The 17,847-nt window shown below is 54.4% G+C and overlaps 2 protein-coding genes and 1 long non-coding RNA gene across 5 annotated transcripts; 1 reads left to right on the plus strand and 2 right to left on the minus strand.

The window, feature by feature from the left end:
• The first annotated feature begins 4,790 nt into the window (after nt 1–4,790).
• On the plus strand, nt 4,791–6,570 carry CUNH16orf90 (chromosome unknown C16orf90 homolog). 3 transcript variants are annotated; one of them, XM_032849337.1, is made up of 3 exons: nt 4,791–4,890; nt 5,431–5,784; nt 6,205–6,570. In XM_032849337.1, the coding sequence occupies exons 1-3, from the start codon at nt 4,791–4,793 to the stop codon at nt 6,360–6,362; spliced, it is 612 nt and encodes a 203-aa protein (XP_032705228.1). In that variant the 3' UTR covers nt 6,363–6,570. The 3 variants fall into 3 exon arrangements, with proteins under 3 accessions (XP_032705228.1, XP_032705229.1, XP_032705230.1); XM_032849338.1 differs by having other exon boundaries at nt 4,799–4,924; XM_032849339.1 differs by having other exon boundaries at nt 4,799–4,894.
• A 2,984-nt stretch (nt 6,571–9,554) lies between these two features.
• On the minus strand, nt 9,555–11,419 carry LOC116862177. Its single transcript, XR_004381604.1, has 2 exons — nt 11,109–11,419; nt 9,555–10,538 (listed from the first exon to the last, which is right to left on the minus strand). It is a non-coding gene; the product is annotated as an uncharacterized LOC116862177 (long non-coding RNA).
• Nucleotides 11,420–12,325: 906 nt separating this feature from the next.
• Nucleotides 12,326–16,302, minus strand: NAA60 (N-alpha-acetyltransferase 60, NatF catalytic subunit). Its single transcript, XM_032849340.1, has 4 exons — nt 16,173–16,302; nt 14,818–14,914; nt 13,642–13,876; nt 12,326–12,610 (listed from the first exon to the last, which is right to left on the minus strand). Exons 1-4 carry the CDS (start codon nt 16,215–16,217, stop codon nt 12,454–12,456), a joined length of 534 nt encoding a protein of 177 aa, XP_032705231.1. The 5' UTR covers nt 16,218–16,302; the 3' UTR covers nt 12,326–12,453.
• Between the last annotated feature and the right edge of the window lie 1,545 nt (nt 16,303–17,847).

The following is a 17,847-nucleotide window of genomic DNA, read 5'->3' on the forward strand; positions in this document are numbered from 1 at the left end:
TGGTCTTTCATCAAATGGTTTTGGGACAGTTGGAAATCCATATGCAAATAAATGCACCTCCGCCCTTCCCTAAATGTAAAACGTAAAAAACTGTAGAAGTTTTCTTGAAGAAAGCTTAGGAGAAATGTTCTGCGATTATGTTAAGGAAGATTTCCTAAATACACCAGAGATAGGATCCTTAGAAAAAAATAAGTTTGGGGGGCCCCAGAGTGGGTCAGTTGGTTAAACGTCCGCCTTGCACTCAGGTCATGATCCCAGAGTCCTGGAACGGAGCCTCATGTCGGGCTCCCTACTCAGCTGGGAGTCACCTACTCCCTCTCCTCCCTGCTCTTGTTCTCTCGCGCTCTCTCTCTCAGATAAAGAAAATATTTTTTTTCTTTTTTTTTTAAATAAGGACATCAGCTTATCCTTTTTTTTTTTTTTTTAATTTTTTAAGGTTTTATTTATGTAATTGACAGAGACAGCTAGAAAAGGAACACAAGCCAGGGGAGTGGGAGAGGGAGAAGCAGGCTTCCCGCCAACCAGGCAGCCCCATGCGGGGCTCAACCCAGAACGCTGGGATCATGACCTGTTCAGAAGGCAGAAGCTTAACGATTGAGCCACCCAGGTGCCCCAATAAAATCTTTTTAAAAAAGATTTATTTGAGAGAGACAGAGACAGTGGCGTGGTGGTGGTCAAAAGGAGAAGCAGACTCCCTGCTGACCAGGGAGCCCGATGCCGACACTGGATGACACTGGATTGCAGGACTTAAGGATCATGACGTCTGCTGATGGCAGTCGCTCAACCGAGCCCCTCAAATAAATAAAATCTTAATAAAAAATAATTTTTTTAAAATTTAACATAGACACAGAGGGAACACAACCAGGGGGAGTGGGAGAGGGAGAACGGAAGTACAAGCAACTAAAAAAATAACATAAAGTGGACCTCATCAAAACTGAAAATGTGGGGCACCTGGGTCACTCAGTGTTAGAGCCTCTGCCTTCGGCTCAGGTCATGACCTCAGGGTCCTGGGATCGAGCCCCACATCGGGCTCTTTGCTCGGCTTCCTCCTCTCTCTCTACCTGCCTCTCTGCCTACTTGTCTACCTACTCTATCAAGTAAATAAACAAAATCTTGGGAAAAAAAACTGGAAAATGTGTGTGCCAGGAAAGACACTATCAAGAAGTGAAAAGACAGCCTACAGAATGGGAGAAAATATTTGTAAATTATGTATCTCATAAGTGTCCAGAATATATAAAGGACACCTATAAACTCAATAAAAAGGCAACCCAGTTTAAAAATGAATGAAAAACTTACATTTCACTAAAAAAGATATACAAATGGTTAACAAGCACATGAAAAGATGTTCAACATCCTTAGTCATTAGGGAAATACAAATTTAGACCACAGTGAGATACTATTTCACTCCCACAAGGATAGCTATTAAAATTTTTTTTAAGGGGCGCCTAGGTGGCTCAGTGGGTTAAGCCTCTGCCTTTGGCTCAGGTCATGGTCCCAGGGTCCTGGAATCAAGCCCCATGTCTGGCTCTCTGCTCAGCAGGGAGCCTGCTTCCCTTCCTCTCTCTCTGCCTGCCTCTCTGCCTACTTGTGATCTCTGTCAAATAAATAAAATCTTAAAAAAAAAATTTTTTTTTTAAGGGCGCTTGGGTGGCTCAGTTGGTTAGGCAACTGCCTTCAGCTCAGGTCATGATTCTGGAGTCCCAGGATCAAGTCCCACATCGGGCTCCCTGATGAGCAGGGAGTCTGCTTCTCCCGGTAACCTCTCTCCTCTCATGCTCTCATTCTCTCTCTCTCTCTCTCAAATAAATAAGTAAAATCCTTAAAAAAAATTTTTAGGGGTGCCTGGGTGGCTCATTGGGTTAAAGCCTCTGCCTTCGGCTCAGGTCATGATCCCAGGGTCCTGGGATCGAGCCCCACATCGGGCTCTCTGCTCAGCGGGGAGCCTGCTTCTCCCTCTCTCTCTCTGCCTGCCTCTCTGCCTACTTGTGATCTCTCTCTGTGTCAAATAAATAAAATCTTTAAAAAAATTTTTTTAAAGGAAAATGACAAGTATTAATAAAAGCATGGAGAAATTGGAACTCTTGAGCATTACTGGTGGGGATGTAAAATGGTGCAGCCACTATGGAAAACAGTTTGGCAGCTCCTCAAGTAGTTAAACACTGAATTACCATATGACACAATAATTTCACTCCCACCTAGACACTGCTAAAAATTAATAACAGGTTTTGGTTTTTTCTAAGATTTTATTTATTTATTTGAGAGAGAGCATAAGCAGGGGCAGAGGAAGAGGGGCAAGCAGACTCCCCGCTGAGCAGGGAGGACAACATGGGGCTCCATCCCAAGACCCTGGGATCATGACCTGAGCTGAAGGCAGATGCCCAACTGATTTAGCCACCCAGGCACCCCAGTATGATTTCATTTATATAAAACTCTAGAAATATGCAAATCTACAGTGACAGAAACCAGAGCAATGTTCCCCTGAGTAGGAGTGGGGCACATAAAAACAGGGTGACAGATTTGTTCTATTTTGATTGTAGTTTCTTGAATGTGTATAGTTATTAAAATGTATTAAATTGCATGCTTTAAATATGTGCATTTTATCATATGTCAATAAGGCTGTTAAAAAATTAAGATCCTAGGGGCACCTGGGTGGCTCAGTGGGTTAAAGCCTCTGCCTTTGGCTCAGGTCATGATCCCAGGGTTCTGGGATTGAGCCCTGCGCCAGGCTCTCTGCTAGGTGGGGAGTCTGCTTCCCCCCGCCCCCCCGCCGCCTGCCTCTCTGCCTACTTGTGATCGCTCTCAAATAAACAAACAAACAAACAAACAAACAAAATTAAGAAATTAAGATCCAGGGCGCCCAGCTGGCTCAGTCGGAGAGCATGTGGCTCTTGATCTCAGGGTCGTGAGTTCCAGCACCACACTGCGTGCAGAGATTACTTAATTAACTTAAAAAAAAAATGGAAAACCAAGAGAAGTGGCTCTGGCTGCCGTCTCAGTGCTTCATTTGTGCTCTACTGATTATAGTGGGTGGTGAGTATAGTGTCATGTAGTTAGCATCACGATCAAACTATAGAACAACTCCATCCCCCCAAAAATTCCTTTTCACCTAACTCCTCCTGGCAATCACTGATTTGTTTTTTGCCTTTCTCTTTGCATCTTATCCAGAATTTTCAGTTTTGATGAAGTCCAATTTATCTATTTTTTCTTTTGTTGCTTGTACTTCTGTTACCGTATGTAAGAAACCACTGCCAAATCCAGGGTCATGAAGATTTACCCCAGGTTTTCTTTATATAGTTTTATCTCCTGCATTTAGGTCTTTGTTGGATTTTGAGTTAATGTTGTATATGGCGTGAGGTAGGGGTCCAACTTCATTCTTTTGGTTGTGGCTGTCTGGTTGTCCCAGCACCACCTGTTGAAGGGACTATTTTTACCCCACTAAATGGTCTTGGTCCCCTTGTTGAAAATCAATTGACCACAGATGCATGACTTCGTTTCTGGACTCTTCTTATTACACTGGTTGAGATGTCGAGCCTTATACTCATTCCACACTGTTTTGGTTATTGTAGCATTAGAGTAAATTTTGCAATCAGGGAAAAGGAGTCTTCCAACTCTCTTTTTTGAGATTGTTTTTGGGTATTTGGCTTGCAATTCCACATGAATTTTAAGATCAGCTTTCCTGTTTCTGTCTAAAAGACTATTGAGGGGCGCCTGGGTGGCTCAGTGGGTTAAGCCGCTGCCTTCGGCTCAGGTCATGATCCCAGGGTCCTGGGATCGAACCCCACATCGGGCTCTCTGCACAGCGGGGAGACTGCTTCCCTTCCTCTCTCTGCCTGCCTCTCTGCCTACTTGTGATCTCTGCCTGTCAAATAAATAAATAAAATCTTTAAAAAAAATAAAAAAAAATAAAAGACTATTGAGATTCTGATACGGATTGCACTGAATTTGTAGATCATTTTGGGGAGTGTTGCTGTCTTAACAATGTTAAACCTTCAATCCATGAACAAGGATTTTGGGGGGTATTTTATTTCAGTCTTTTTTTCTAGCTGTTTTGTAGTTTTCAGTGTTATCTTGTACCTCCTTAAATTTATTTCTGTTTTATTCTTTTTGTTCCTTGCTAGTACATAAAAATACAATTAATTTTTTGTGTGGATCTTATATCCTGTAACCAATGAGCTGAACCTTTTTCTCTCTACTGGTTTTTATCAGCTCAAAGAAGCTTTGTTTTTACATGTGAGTTAATGTTTTCCCTACATGAGAGCACGTCATCTGTGAATGAGGAGAGGTGAAAGTTTAACTTTTGAAGAAACTGTCTCCCAAAGCAGTGTTACCACTTTACGTTCCCCTCAGCAGTACACGAGAGCTCCGGTTCTTCCACATCCTAATACTTGGTATGACCCACATGATACCCCATCACCTATTTATAGGGCAATGGACAGTGTAATTTCAGAAGTAAGTGACTTGCTCAGCTACCCTGAACCACCTCCTCAGCACGATCAAAGCACTGGCTCAGATCTCACCAAGCCTGTGTCCCTAAAGCCTCATTTCCCACCCATGGAGGAGCAAACTGAGACCCCAAGAGGTCACCCTGGGAGTGACTTTCCAGCCTGCAAGAGCTGAGTCTATTTTGTGTAGCTTGTCCCAAGTCAGAGGATCAGGGACCTCCCCTAGGGTTCCACCCCCTTCGCTTGCCCTCCACCCACCCTGCTCCAGCCCTGGGCAGCATCCCCTCCCAAACTTGGGAGTCCAGGAAGGCTGGGAGTCTTCCGTTTGACATCACAGAGCTGGTTGCCATGGGAGACCTGCAGACCCAGGTGGGGGAGAGCAGAGCCCTGCTGCACAGGAGGCCCAGCCGCTCCTCCCCCACCACGCTGGCCCTCCATGGAAGCCTTGGTCTGTGCTTTCTCTGAGCTGCGCATAAGAGAAGGTGCCGGGCTGCAGGGAGGAGTGGCAGGAGGAGAGATGCATTCCTATCCTGACCTGGGCCCAAAGCCACCAGAGTGGCCTCAGAGACATGCATGCTTGGGAGAGGGGAATGGCCACACTGGTCTAGGCTGTGTGACCCTGGACTGTGTGATCCCGAAGCCACTGTGCAATTTCTATACTGACACCGGAATGCTCTTTCTAGGGTAGGGGGAAGAAAGGGGTGGTAGAAAGGGCTGGAAATACTGAAAGAGCTCTTTCTGTCACGATCTCAGGCTTCTCAGACCTTCCTGTTGGTTGGGAAAGGGAAGAGGAGTAGTATGTGTGTGTTGGGGTGGGGTGTTGGTGGGAGGCAGGGGACTGAGCCCATTTGACAGAAAGGTAGAGTGAGGCTCAGCAAGTCACAGGTAGTGCCCATCACACCAGCTGGTCTTAGAGCATGTGACTGTGTTCTCCCTTCTTGGCTGTTGCAGCCTGCCAGCCACCACCCTCCTGCTCTCCCCTCTGCAGATGCAGTGAGCTGGGCCCGAGGACATCCCAGCCACCCCGACACACCACCCAACATCTACGAGGGGGGGCTGGGGGCCCAGCAGCAGCAGTGCCCCAGTGCCCAGGGAAGCAAGCCCAAGAACTTCCGGCTGCGCCACCTCCGGGGACTGGCTCTCTACCTGCCGGGCCACATGCAGGCTGCTGGCCAGTGTGAGAGCCACTGGCTAGGCCGGCTCATGGCCAGGGGCTGCCTCCCACGGCCTGAGGGCATGGCCTGGCCCCTAGACCTGCCACAGGGGACTCTGGGCTCTGTTAACAGCCATTGCTCAGCCCTTCTGGAAGCTCCAGTGCCCAGGGACAACCTGGGAAATACAGGTAAGCACCTGTCCGGGTGAGGCAGGGCTGGAGACAGGAGGGAATGACTCAGGGAAGGGTTGGCTGAGGACTCAGGTGGACCGAGATGGGCCCTTCTTCATTCCCAAGGTTCCGGGGTTCCTGTCCCAGCTCTGCACTCAATGAGAGACCTTGGACAGCTCCCCACCATCACCCCTGCTGTCCCCAGCTTCAGTGTGCCCATTTATAAAATGAGGGGGTGTTTAGACAAGGGTCCTTTCAGCTTGAACCATCTGTTTCCTCCTTCTTCCTCCCTCCCTCGTGCGCTCTTTCAGGAGAATTCCCCCTCCCTTCCTATTTTGAAGAATGCCAGGTTCTGGGAGTTGGGGAGGGATTCGTAGGATACCTGGCAGCCTCCACTTGGGTCCCTCTGAGTGATTTGTCTCTCCCTACTTTCCTCAGCTTCCAGTTCCAGCATGGACCCAGCCAAGGGTGTCCCCTCCCAGCCGGGTCCCTCCGAAGGCTTGGGGCTCAGGCCCAAGAGGTCCTGGGGGAACTCAGAGGAGTCCACATGTCCCTTATGCAAGCGAACCCGCTCTGGGGCTCTGGAGAGACCATAGGGATCTGAGTGCCAAGCCTGGCTGTCCCAGCTGTGGACAGGAGGAAAAAGGATGGCTCAGGAGGAGGCAGGAAGGGCTTAGTCCCTACCGGCAGTCGTCCCACACTGAGACACCCCAGCAGCTGCCCAGCACCAGAGCTTGGGCCAGCCTCAGGAAGAAGACTCAAGGGGGGGAGGGAGGAGGAAGTCCTGCAGGAGGAACAGAAAAAATAGAAACCCTCGCAGCCTGCTCCAGCTCAGGTGGGCCACTTGTCCCTGTGAGGCCAGACTGAACAGAGATTTAGGCCCCAAGAGGCCAGGGAGCCCGCAGGTCTAATTTCAATAAAAGCCAAGGCCTGCACCTTCTTGTCCCTGGGTCTGTCTGTGGCGAGGTCAATGCAGAGAAAGGGCCTCTTGGAGCACCTGCCATCTGTGTTGAGAGTGAACTTCCGGGTTGATGCCAGGGAAGATCCACGGTGCTGCTGGTGTTGGCTGCGAGGTGAACGTCCTCCTCTGGCAGGGGAAACTCCTCGAAGTCTTCCTGGATGCACATCTCAACAGACCTAAATGCAAGCCACGCCATCTAGCTGAGACCGCGGAGGACAAATGAAGCAGGCCGGGTGTAGGGAGGGTGCCGGGGAAGAGAGAAACCTCTCCACCCAGGCGGAAATGTTGGCCTGAACCCCATGCCACCACTCACAGTCCTTGGTTAGTTCACTGCCCCTTGGGGGACTCCTAGCTGCCCTGTCCCTCCACTCAGGATGGGTACGGTCCTTCTCCCAGGCAGGCTGGTCTCCAGGCACGTAGTTTGGACTCCTCTGTACCAAGGTGTCTCAACCTCGACTCTGCTGACATTTCGGTCTGGATCTTTCTGCTGGGGCTGCCATCCTGTGCGTTGTAGGATGTCCCCCAGTGTGATAATCAAGTGTCTCCAGACAGTGTCAATGTCCCCTGTGCAGGTGTGTGTGTGTGTGTGTCAGAATCACTCTGGTTGAAATCCCCTGTTCTGTATCACTAGACCTCAGCCCAGGGAGACAGGATGGGACGTCCTGGGTTTGTCTCAATGCCCCACACTGTGTGGCTGACTTCCAGTCCCAGCAGCCCAGGTCAGCCTGTGGCTGAGCCGCCCCACCAGGGGCTCCAGGCAAATCAGGTGATGATGTCAAGGACACTCTGGACACCTGGACAGCTGGGTTCCTTTCAGATGGAGAGGAATAATCCATAAGGTCCCCTCCCAGCCCTTGTACCCTAGTCTCATTTTGGAGGTCCCTGGGATAGCAGATTCTGGAGACTTTGGTCCCTGGGGGGTTTTCAGGTTGTTACAGTGTGGCTGTGGCCCTGCGTGGTGGGAGCCTGAGTTGCAGCAGCCAGAGAACAGCCCTAGAAGGAGGACTGATGAGAGATGTTGAATGCTCCAGCTGGGACCGGGACAGGGACATAGCCACTCACCAGGTCCACCAGATGAGCCACTTGGGGGGGATGACAAAAAGGGTGTCTCCTCCCTCTGCCCACAACACCTATTGCCTCAGAAGACCAAGGCCAGGTAGGATGAAGACAGAAGCTAGGGAGGCTGTCCCAGGCACTGGGCAGAAATGAGATCTTGCCAGAAGCCACAGTATGTGGTCTCTGTAGACAGTCAGAGGTGCAATCCCCACTTTTGGAGGAAGCTGTGAGGCTCAGAGGGGAGCAGAGGCCACTCCACAGTCCAGATCCTGGGACACCCAGGCTGTGATCAGTGGCCACTGTGGTAGCCTCTAATGCATGTGTCCCAATATCTGGCTCATGGAGTCCCCCTCCCCCCACCTTGAATTGGGACTGGCTCAAGGTCTTGTTTGACCAGCAGAATGTGGCCCACCAGGGGCTCCAGGCAGATCTGGCCTGAAGGACGCCTGGCAGCTTCCAGTGTGTGCACTGGGGGAGGCCGGTCTCACATGATGGGAAACCAGGTCAGTCCGGGGGAGGCCATGTGGAGGAAGCCACAGCCACAGCCACAGCCAAGCTCTGGGCCCTCCTGGAGCGATTCATGGGCCCCAGCCCTTCCGGGGAGAGACTGCTGCAGCAGACAAGCTGGATCCAAAGAGAACTCGCTGGGCTGACCTCTACACAGCTCCTCCCTCGACCACCCGAGACTTTCTTGAAAAACACTCTGTGAGAGGCTGAGAGCGAAGCCACAGTCCCAGTGTCCTGGGGCCCAGGAACTGACGTGAAGGAACATCCCAGACCAGCAGACACTCGTGGAAATGTGCACTCACCACCCTGGGGACACTGTGCCCTTGAAGCCCACTGCGGGGAGGCCGGCCTGGGAAGGCACAGCTGTGTTCAGGGCAAGGCTCAACCACGAGCCCCATCCTCCTGGGGGCAAGCTGACAGTCAGCCACACAGCCGGGCAAGGGCCCCAGCGAGTCTGCTACTTACTCCTGAAGCTGGCCCAGCGGCACAGAGGAAACTGCACCAACACTAGAAACCTGGGTGTGACTTGCCGGCACCAGGGATGCTGCTCGGTGCCCCCTGTGGGGTATCAACCCCTCCCCTGCCCCGGGGGCTCCCCTACACCCAGCTCTGCAGGTGCCTCCACCCTGTGCCCCAGGGAGGGCCACCTGGATCATGCCCGACCCCCGGGGAGCAGCACACATGGGCTCTGGAGGGGTCCCGGCCTGGGCTGGGCTCTCCGGCCACCATTCACATGCTGAGTCGCTGTGAGCTAACTCGCGGTCCCTGAACCAGTCTTCCTCATCTGCCCAATGGAGTGGCAAACAAGACCTCCTTCCCCAGAGTGGCCAGAAGCTCCGAGGAGAGACTGGTGGAGACCCCTGGCCCCAGGCTTGGCCCAGCCAGAGGCGCCCTCCCCCAGGCTCCCATGCTGCGGCCCAGAGTCCCCACCTGACAATTGTGTTGAGTCCCCTGTGGAACCTTCTCTTAGCCAGGACAGTGCCTCATGACAGGACCAGGCCCTAGCTAAGGCCACGAGCTGCTGAGAGACCCCCAAAGCGCTGGCGGCCACCGAGGGCCTTCTGCTCTCAGAGCCCGGTGCGCTGCTCAGCTCTAGAACTGCTTCCCCACCACTGCCTTCTTTGGCAGATTAGGCAAAAGCAGTCAGCCCTTTCAGCTGGAAGCCCTCCTTGGAACTTGACAGTGGACAAACAGTTCCTGATCTGCCCTCAGCCACAGAGCTGGGGCCCAAAGTGTGGCGGCCTGGCACTGGAAAGACAAGATGTGACCAATTAAAGTCTGTTTATTTGTAATGAGACAAAACACTACAATCTGTTCAACACTGGGCTGGACACTGCAGTGATTGGGGGCAGGGACGGAAGGGCAGGGCAAGGCCTCTGAGCTCGATTATGAATGTCCAAGGCAAAACCTTCCAGAAGACTCTTCCTGACCCCTCGGGGCAGAAATAAAAATCACATGTCACCGTTGATTCAGATGAGAGAGAACACCACGCTGGGCCTCAGCATGTCGCCAAGGTCAGTGCAGAGGTGGGGACAGGTCAGCGAGCCGGGGACCTGTCCCTGAGGGGGGCACCGCCAGTCAGAAGGTGGTTGGAGGAGGAAAAATGCTTCTCCGGCCCAGGGCTCGCCCTCCTCTTGAGAACACCTTTCTCCCACCCGGAGAGTGGAGGCGGCCCCAGGCTGGGCAGTTCTGGGGGAGGGGAGCATGGCAGTCACTTGGCCCTCAGCCCCCGGCCTGGTTGCTCCCCCTTCTCTTGTCCTAAGGCCGGTGCACCGCGGCCATGGCTCCATGACACTGCAGCAACACTGGGCATGACTGCCACCCCCCTCTACTGCAGAGGGCAGGGCAGGCGGCAAGCAGCGGTGGGGGTGGGGGTAAGGGTGACACCAGAAGCGAGTGATATTCGCACGCACACTTCCTGGCTCTGACAGCTTCTCCTGTCTCTGCCCCTGGGGACTAAGGGGCTGCAAGGCACGTGATGGCCCCCAGCCCCAAAGGCCGGGCCCCATTGGATCGAGAGCACTCGACTTCCTCCTGTCTGCATCTTGGGAGCTGTAGCTCATGGACTTGGGCCTGGGGAGGGGACCCCGGGGAACCTCACTGCCCCTGTCCTCAGCCCAGCTCTGGGGGCAGCTCAGGTGAGCCAACACCTGCCATCTAATAGGCAGATCCGCATTCCCCAAGACGGCGAGAAGCCCTCAGCAGGAGGGCACCGGAGGGTTGACCTCCCGCGTCAGGGTCTAAGCCCCTGAGTGTAAGGGCCTGCTTAGCCAGAGCGAGCCATTTTATTGTTCATGCAATCAACTTAGATTGAACCCGCCCCTTCCCCCAAGAGGAAAGCGCTTAGAAACAGAACCGATGAAATACGGCCGGCTGGTAAAATACGGCCAAATAGCCCCAATAAGGGAGTGCAGATACCAGGACATGTCAGGCTGAGCAGAGATAACGGAGCCCAGATACAAGGACGTGTCCGGCCATGTGGAGACGTCCAATCAAGTGAAAGCGCATGTATTACCCGCCAAGAAGTGTGAGCCCCGCCTTTTAGGCGCCAGACAAAGGCGCCAATTCTAGCCAAGGTCATAGGCTGAATCAAATAACTACTATAGGGTGGATTGTAATTCAATTGGCCACCTGTGTGTGGCCAGGCTCAACCACATGGCCTTTGCTCTATAAAAGTTAGTCTGTGAGGCTGGGAGGGGTTGCCTCTTGCAAGAGACGGCCCTGGCTGGTCAGTTTGATTCTTGATGCTTGACGTGAAATAAAGCTTTGCTTGACCTTCGCTTTGTATCAGTCTCGCTCCTTTGACCACGGACCCAACACGAGCTCTGTGCTTGGGTGAAAAGCCTCTGGGCTCTGCCCACCAAGCGACAGCCCCTCACAGAGAGGCAGGGGCTGCTCCCCCCACCCCAGGCTTCTGCGGGCTGGTTTTGGACAAGGATCTGGCATTCCCTTTCACCCGCTTCTTGTTCTGAGGCTTCCCTGTCTTTAGGGTGAGGTCTGTCCCTAACACCTGGGTTCCTCCCTTCCAATAAAAGTTCATTCCGGCTTTAGAGGAAGGAGCTAGAAGGAACCAGCAGTGGAGGGGAAGGGATCAGAGGAGGAAACAGACCACAGTGAATGCCGCCACACCCGAGCGAGCGGGCCAGCGGGGCTGGCGCTCGCGCGTGAAGGCGGGACCAGGGCGCACGCAGGCAGAGGCGGCGGTTTCCAGAGGTTACCAGAAAAGGAAAGAGGGCTGGAAGAGCCTGTGGGAAAGAAGAGGGGAGCAGGGGTGAAGGCCCCCAGGGAGATGTCCTGCTCTAGCCTGGATCATGAGCCCTCCAGGCCCGGAGTCCCTCCCAGTCTGCACACAGATCAAGGCACAGATGGGGGGAATCCAGCCCAGGTGGTCGTGCAGTGCCGCCTCGTTGAGTCCCCCCGCACCCAAGTGCTCTGGGCTGCGTCTGTGCACCAGGGTGTGGGCCTGGCAGTCTGTGTGACCCCTTGTGGCTTGGAGGTCTGAGAGAGAGCTCTCTGTGGCACTCATGACCTCAGAAGTGGGCGCACCTGAGCAGAGCTCTGGTTTACCAGGCCCCTGCCCCAAGCGGCTGCTGCCAAAGCAGACCTGGCACTCGGGACGATGCGGAAGGAGGGCAGCTGAGTGGTTGGGGCCGGCGGGAGGAGCAGCTTGATCTTTTGGTGCCTTCTCCATTTTTGAACCATGTGAATGCATTCCTGTTTAAAATGTAGTTCAGGAAGTGAAGAGACAGAAGTCTGGCCAAGGGCTCGAGGACAGAGTTTTCCTTCCTGAAGTCTCTGAAAGTCAGTCAGGCTACCTCAGCTCTTGGGACCACTTCCCAACATACCAGTGCCGCAAGTGCCACTCAGGCCCTCCTGTTTTTACAGCTGAGGGCGGCACGGGCTTCATTTCCTGGTACCACCATCCCACTGGGCTCTGCTCCCCTCTCCCCACACCACCCGCTCCCACATACCTGTCAGAGACCAGGTGTGCCCACGACGCTCTGCTCCGAGCCTGCGTAGCACCCTGCTTGCAGCTGCGGCAGGCCAGCGGGCCCGGCCAGGGGTCACCGGCTCCTCTGCAGACGACAGAAGTCCGACAGCCAGGAAGGCGGGTTCTGAGGGGTGCCGAAGGGCGGGGCCTGCTGACGGCTGCCCAGCTGGCATCACATGGTCCGGCTATAGGCAATGCCCCCCTTGCTGGAGATGCCAGACCACGGCAGGAAGCTGCAGAGCAGGCTGTGGGCCTGACGGTAGATCCTGTGCGGGATGGAGCAAGGGCTCAGGTTCGCTAGCGCGGAGCCCAGGTGTTGGATGTAGTCCGTGGGGCTCCGTTAAGGAAGACTCCGACTCGCCTGGCCTGCCCACGCACCCCTGGGTGGCACTGTCAGCAGGAGCCCACACGGTCATCTGCAGGACTGCGTGCAGATGCCACACCGTTCCTGAAGGACACCCAAAGCTCTGGAGAGTCTTTCAGCTGGAGGGTCCTCTGCTGTGCCAAACAAGCTAGGGTAGCGCGCGGTGCAAGAGGACCTTCCGGCGAGGCCTCAGGCATGGGACAGCTGGACCAAAGCTGGCAGACGGGGACTGTGGGCTGGGGCGACAGGTATGCTGGAAGAGCAAGCGTTCCCAGTTCACTCCCACGCTCAGTCATCAGAACGGCAGGGCCTTGGCCCTGGGACAAGGAGGGGGTCCCAGCTTCCCAGGGACTAGGAGGCCTGCAGGGTCTGGGGTCGCGCCTCTCCCTCCTGTTTACTCCCCTGTGACACGGCCAAATCGTCACCTCCCCCAGTTCATTCCTCGCACGCTCACAGTGTCGGGGGCCACACCCCCCATCAGGGAGTCTCCCGGCCTCCCTTTTTCCTATCCCGGCCCAGAGATGGCTAAAGAGGAGAGAGTAGGGGAGGAACACAGCTCTAGGTCACAGGCCTCAGGAAAGGGAGGTCTGAACCCAAGCGCTCCAAACAGCCAGCAATTCTCTTCGCCCCATTGTGCGTCTTCTCCCCAGCCCGAACAGGGCCCGCTGCGGGCGGGGGCTGGTCTGCCGGGCTCACAAGTGTCTCTCCTGCGCGCCCGGAGCAAGAGGCTCTCCATCACTCTTTGGTGGGTGGGTGGGTGGACCACAGACCGAGAGTGTTAAAGCCCACAGCTCATGCCAGCTTAAGTCTGAGGAACACTGAGCACAACCAGATCTACCCACACCACCACCTGGTCAGGAAAAACGTGTCCTGTGAGCTTGGCCTCGTGAATCATGTGAAGGCAACGCAGCTCCATCTGGCGTGTAGGCCCTGTCCCTGCGAGTCACCCTTGAGGCTGGGAAACCACATCCCTCACCCCCGAGAAGTAAAGGATATAGGATTGTCCAGGGAGGGTGGCCGCCGTTGATGTAGAGCACATAGGTGAAGCCATCTTTGAGGACCCCTCGGATGGAGTAGTAATAGGGGAGATAGTGATGTTGCTTAAAGTCTCTGTTTTCATAGAAGTTTATTGCTGTGTTGTTGGTGGTGAGGACGTGCAGGTAGATGGCTTTGCAGTGGTCTTGGGCGGTGGTTGATATGTGATCCTTCAAACTCTCAAGTAAAAGGGAACCTGCAGGAGAAGGGGTGACAGTCACACACAGCAGGGCAGGCTGGCAGGGAGCATGAAGCAGAACGAGGAGGCGACCTTGCCAGACATGTCTACAGATCTCCCTGCCACTACACTGAAGATGAAACTCCCACAACCACCCGGTCAAAGCCCCTAAAATCCCAAAGCCAGATGGGGCTTGTCTGCCGCACACTGTTGGGCGTCTGGAACCACAGATGGGGGCCAGGGAGTTCCCTCGAAGGGGCTGGGGCTGGGACTGGGGAGGAGACTCACTAAACTCTCCTACGACGGAAAGAGCAAACGAGAGCCCTGGAAAAGGCAGACCAGGCAGGCCTGGGTCACACAGGAAGACCGCCGCCTACTAGCCAGGTGGCAGAGTGGGGGGAACCTGGAGACAGGCCTGGGCACAGCTCCCCGCATGCAGCAGGCATCTGATAAACGGCAGCCGGACTGGTTTTTTCTCTTTTTTAAAAGATTTTGTTTGTCAGATAGTGAGAAGGAGAGAGCACAAGCAGGGGGAGTTGCAGGCAGAAGAAGGAGCAGGCTCCCTGCTGAGCAGGGAGCCCGATGTGAGACTTGACCTCAGGACCTCAGGATCCCTCGTGATCTCAGGGATCTGAGCTGAAGGCAGACGCTTAACCGACTGAGCCCCCCAGGCGTCTCTGGGACTATTTTTCTATCCTTAATCAAGAACACTTTAGGACCAAACATAAGTCGTGTGTGGTGGCAGGTGTGCTGAGAGGGGCCCATTCCCCAGAGACCTGACGGTGGGTGTAAACAGCGCAGGTTGAAGGCCCATGGACTGGTGGTGGGGCAGGAGGCTGAACGTCCCTGCAGGACGGGGGGACGAGGGACATTTACGGGCTGGTCATCGGCACATGGGAAACGACTGGACAGGGAGGCTGGAGCAGACGTGGCGCGTCCTCGAGCTTGGCGCCCCTTACCTATGCCGTGCTTCCTGAACTCCTTCACTACTCCCAGACTTAGAATGTACGCAACCTGCGTGTCAACAGAGAAGTTGGAGGCTAGAATATCTCCATCCTGAAGGAAAAGGCAGACACGGAGGCAGATTAACGGCTGAGGCACCTGGTACAGGGTACATCTCACCCACCGACTCCCCGATCGTGACACTTCAGGGGCAGGGGTTGAGGCGCGAGGGGACAGAGCAAAGGATAATGGAGAGTCACCCCCCACAACCCACACAGAAACGACAGGGTGCAGGTCCTTAGGGCACAAATGGCTCAGCTAAGGCACACACAGTGTTGCTTCTCTTGGGGATACGTGGTGCTCCTGACAGGGCAAAGGCAGGGCGGTAACAGGGATTCGACCGTGCTGCACGGACGCGTATGGGGCGCTGGGGACCAGATGAAGCTTGCAAAGGTTTGCCTTAAGGATCGGACTCTGCCCCCAGGTGGTCTCTAAGTAGAGGGAGCAGGGGCCTTAGCCGCCCCTCCACCGCCCTGCGCCACCCACACCACCCCATGCCCGCCCCCCGGTCCCGGAGATGGAGTTCCGGCCTGGGAGGCTGAATCTAACCTCCGTGTGAGACCAAGTGGAATTAAAAAGCTCAGCAGGAAGCTGGTAGTTCTTAAAAGAAAGTACGTTTGCCAGAATCTAATTATGGGCAAAATGGAGTATACTTGACGGGGTCGGGCCTTTCAAAGGGAGATATCCTCACTGTACTTCTGGAGAAATAACCTGAAGCTAAACAGGTAGAACCAGCTGCCCGTTGTCAGCGGGGTCTTTCCTGCCCTTGGAGTACACACCCACGCGGTAAGCACTGCTCCGGCCCGAAGATGACCAAAGCTGTTCGGCCGAAGCTTGACCCAAGACAACCACGTGGAACCATGTGTCTGTGGCCGTGACCTCACGTTTTACTTTACACTCAGGGCAGAGCTTGCTGACGTGGGGCCCCTAGACCCTTAGGAGTTCCGACACGGATCTCGGAGAGGGATGAAAAGATCTTCGCTAACCGCTAACCGGAACCTGGCACGTCCTTCCACCAACCACAGCACTGCTGGCCGTTTCCACAAGTCCCCGATCCTCCCAGAGCCCCCGACAACTCTGGGGGCTCTCAGCGTGTTATTTGTACTCCTCCCTACTTTGAAATGACAGTCGTGAAGACTGCGGCTGGGTCTCCTGCTGTATCACCTACACCCAGGGAGAAACCAACTGGGGATGCGTCCCGTCATGGGTCCGGGCTCCCAGGAGAAAGGGCCACAGAGCAGGCAGCGTGATTCAGTCACGCATCCCAGTGGCCCGTGCAGTGACAGGGACCTCCCTCGCTACACGTACTTACCTCCTTGTGTATCTTGCTCCTACTTTTTATTTCGGCTACTATCATCCCCACGATGGCGCCCCTGTAGGTTGCGGCGAGGGAAAAGAACTTTTTGTTGGAAGTGATATCACGATACCATGAGTCTGGGTACCTGAGGAGGAAAACAAACTAAGGTGAACCTGCAAAGGTCAAGTTCAGCTAAGGTTGGGCTTCACAGGGGAACCACCGTGCCCACCACTCCACGGCTGAGAAGGAGCCTGCACCAGACGGTCTTCTTAAAGCGTCATCTGTCTGGGTGGGACTGGGGATTTCTTTCTTTTTTTAGATTTTATTTACTTATTTGACAGAGACAGCGAGAGAGGGAACACAAGCAGCAGGAGGGGGAGAGGGAGGAGCAGGCTTCCTGCCAAGCAGGGAGCCCGATGTGGGGCTCGATCCCATGACCCTGGGATCATGACCTGAACCGAAGGCAGACGCTTAACAACTGAGCTACCCAGGCACCCCAGGACTAGGAATTTCTTTAAAATGTCTTTTTCTTTCCTTAAGAAGAGAAAAAAAAAATTTTTTTTAAATTTCTTATTTACTTGGGGGGGAGGGGCAGAGGGAGAGGGAGAAACTCAAGCCAACCCTGAGCACAGAGCCCAATGCAGGGCTTGATCTCGTGACCCTGAGATCATGACCTGAACCTAAACCAAGAGTCGGACACTTAACTGACTAAACTACCCAGGAGGCCCTAAACGAGAATTTAGGGAATTTCTGATGGGAAAAATGATTTTACTATTATTACAGGAGAGATGAGAGGGAGAATCCTCTGACGACATTCTCTCTATGAGAGCAGGATGTGGAGGGACAGCTGGATGAGGTAAGACTGATGGCCCCGGATGCCCCACAGACCTGGGTGATTTCCAAGAATTCTGTGAGTCCTTTTGAAGACTGGGGGTGTGGGGAGAGCCAAGTTCACAGGTGAATGGCATTTGAGTTCACTGCACCTCCCTGGGCAGGGACGGGGACAACCCTTTGAGGGCAGGGTATGGCTAGGGTTGCTAGGGGCTGTTCACCAAGACCACGACCCAGGTGAGCAGGACGAGAACTTTCAGTGCAAAGCCCCTGGATGGTAACAAAAACGCAGACTCAGCCATAGCCAGGAGGCATGGTCAGAAGGGCAGGGGCACTTGGGGCCTCAGGGTGTGTGGGTTTTTAAATTTGGGGTAGACATAACAGGTTAGTCTAAGATGCCTTTGTTGAGACCAAGAGCTGGGAAAGGGCGCCATACCCTCTCAGTGACATAGCAGACATGTCCTCTACTCGGCTCTGCTCCGCAGAGGCCACTGACTACCCACCAGAAGGTCCTACAGGGCATCACCCTCACCCTTCCCCGGTCCTCCTCACACAACCCAGGGTGCTTGGCTGGCATGGCAGCCAGAACACGGAGCTGCCACCACACAGTGCGTGGGCCTGCAGTTCACTCCACTGTCTTTGGAACCTGAGGCCTTGGCTGCAGGAAGCTGTGAGCAGAGGCCGGCAGGCCGGGTGCCTCAGGAGGCAGAGGCTACAGCCCCGTGTGGCTCTACCTGGCACATGCGCCCTCCGCGGGGCCTGATCCAAGCACGTACTGGGCTACTCTGCAGCTGCAGTGGGACTGCTGGTGGAAGCAGGGTCCCTCTGTGACCCCGAAGACACCGCTGGCTCGCATCCT

This window comes from Lontra canadensis, unplaced genomic scaffold, assembly GCF_010015895.1.
Source record: "Lontra canadensis isolate GAN:19392208 unplaced genomic scaffold, GSC_riverotter_1.0 scaffold224, whole genome shotgun sequence".
NCBI classification, from domain to species: domain Eukaryota; kingdom Metazoa; phylum Chordata; class Mammalia; order Carnivora; family Mustelidae; genus Lontra; species Lontra canadensis.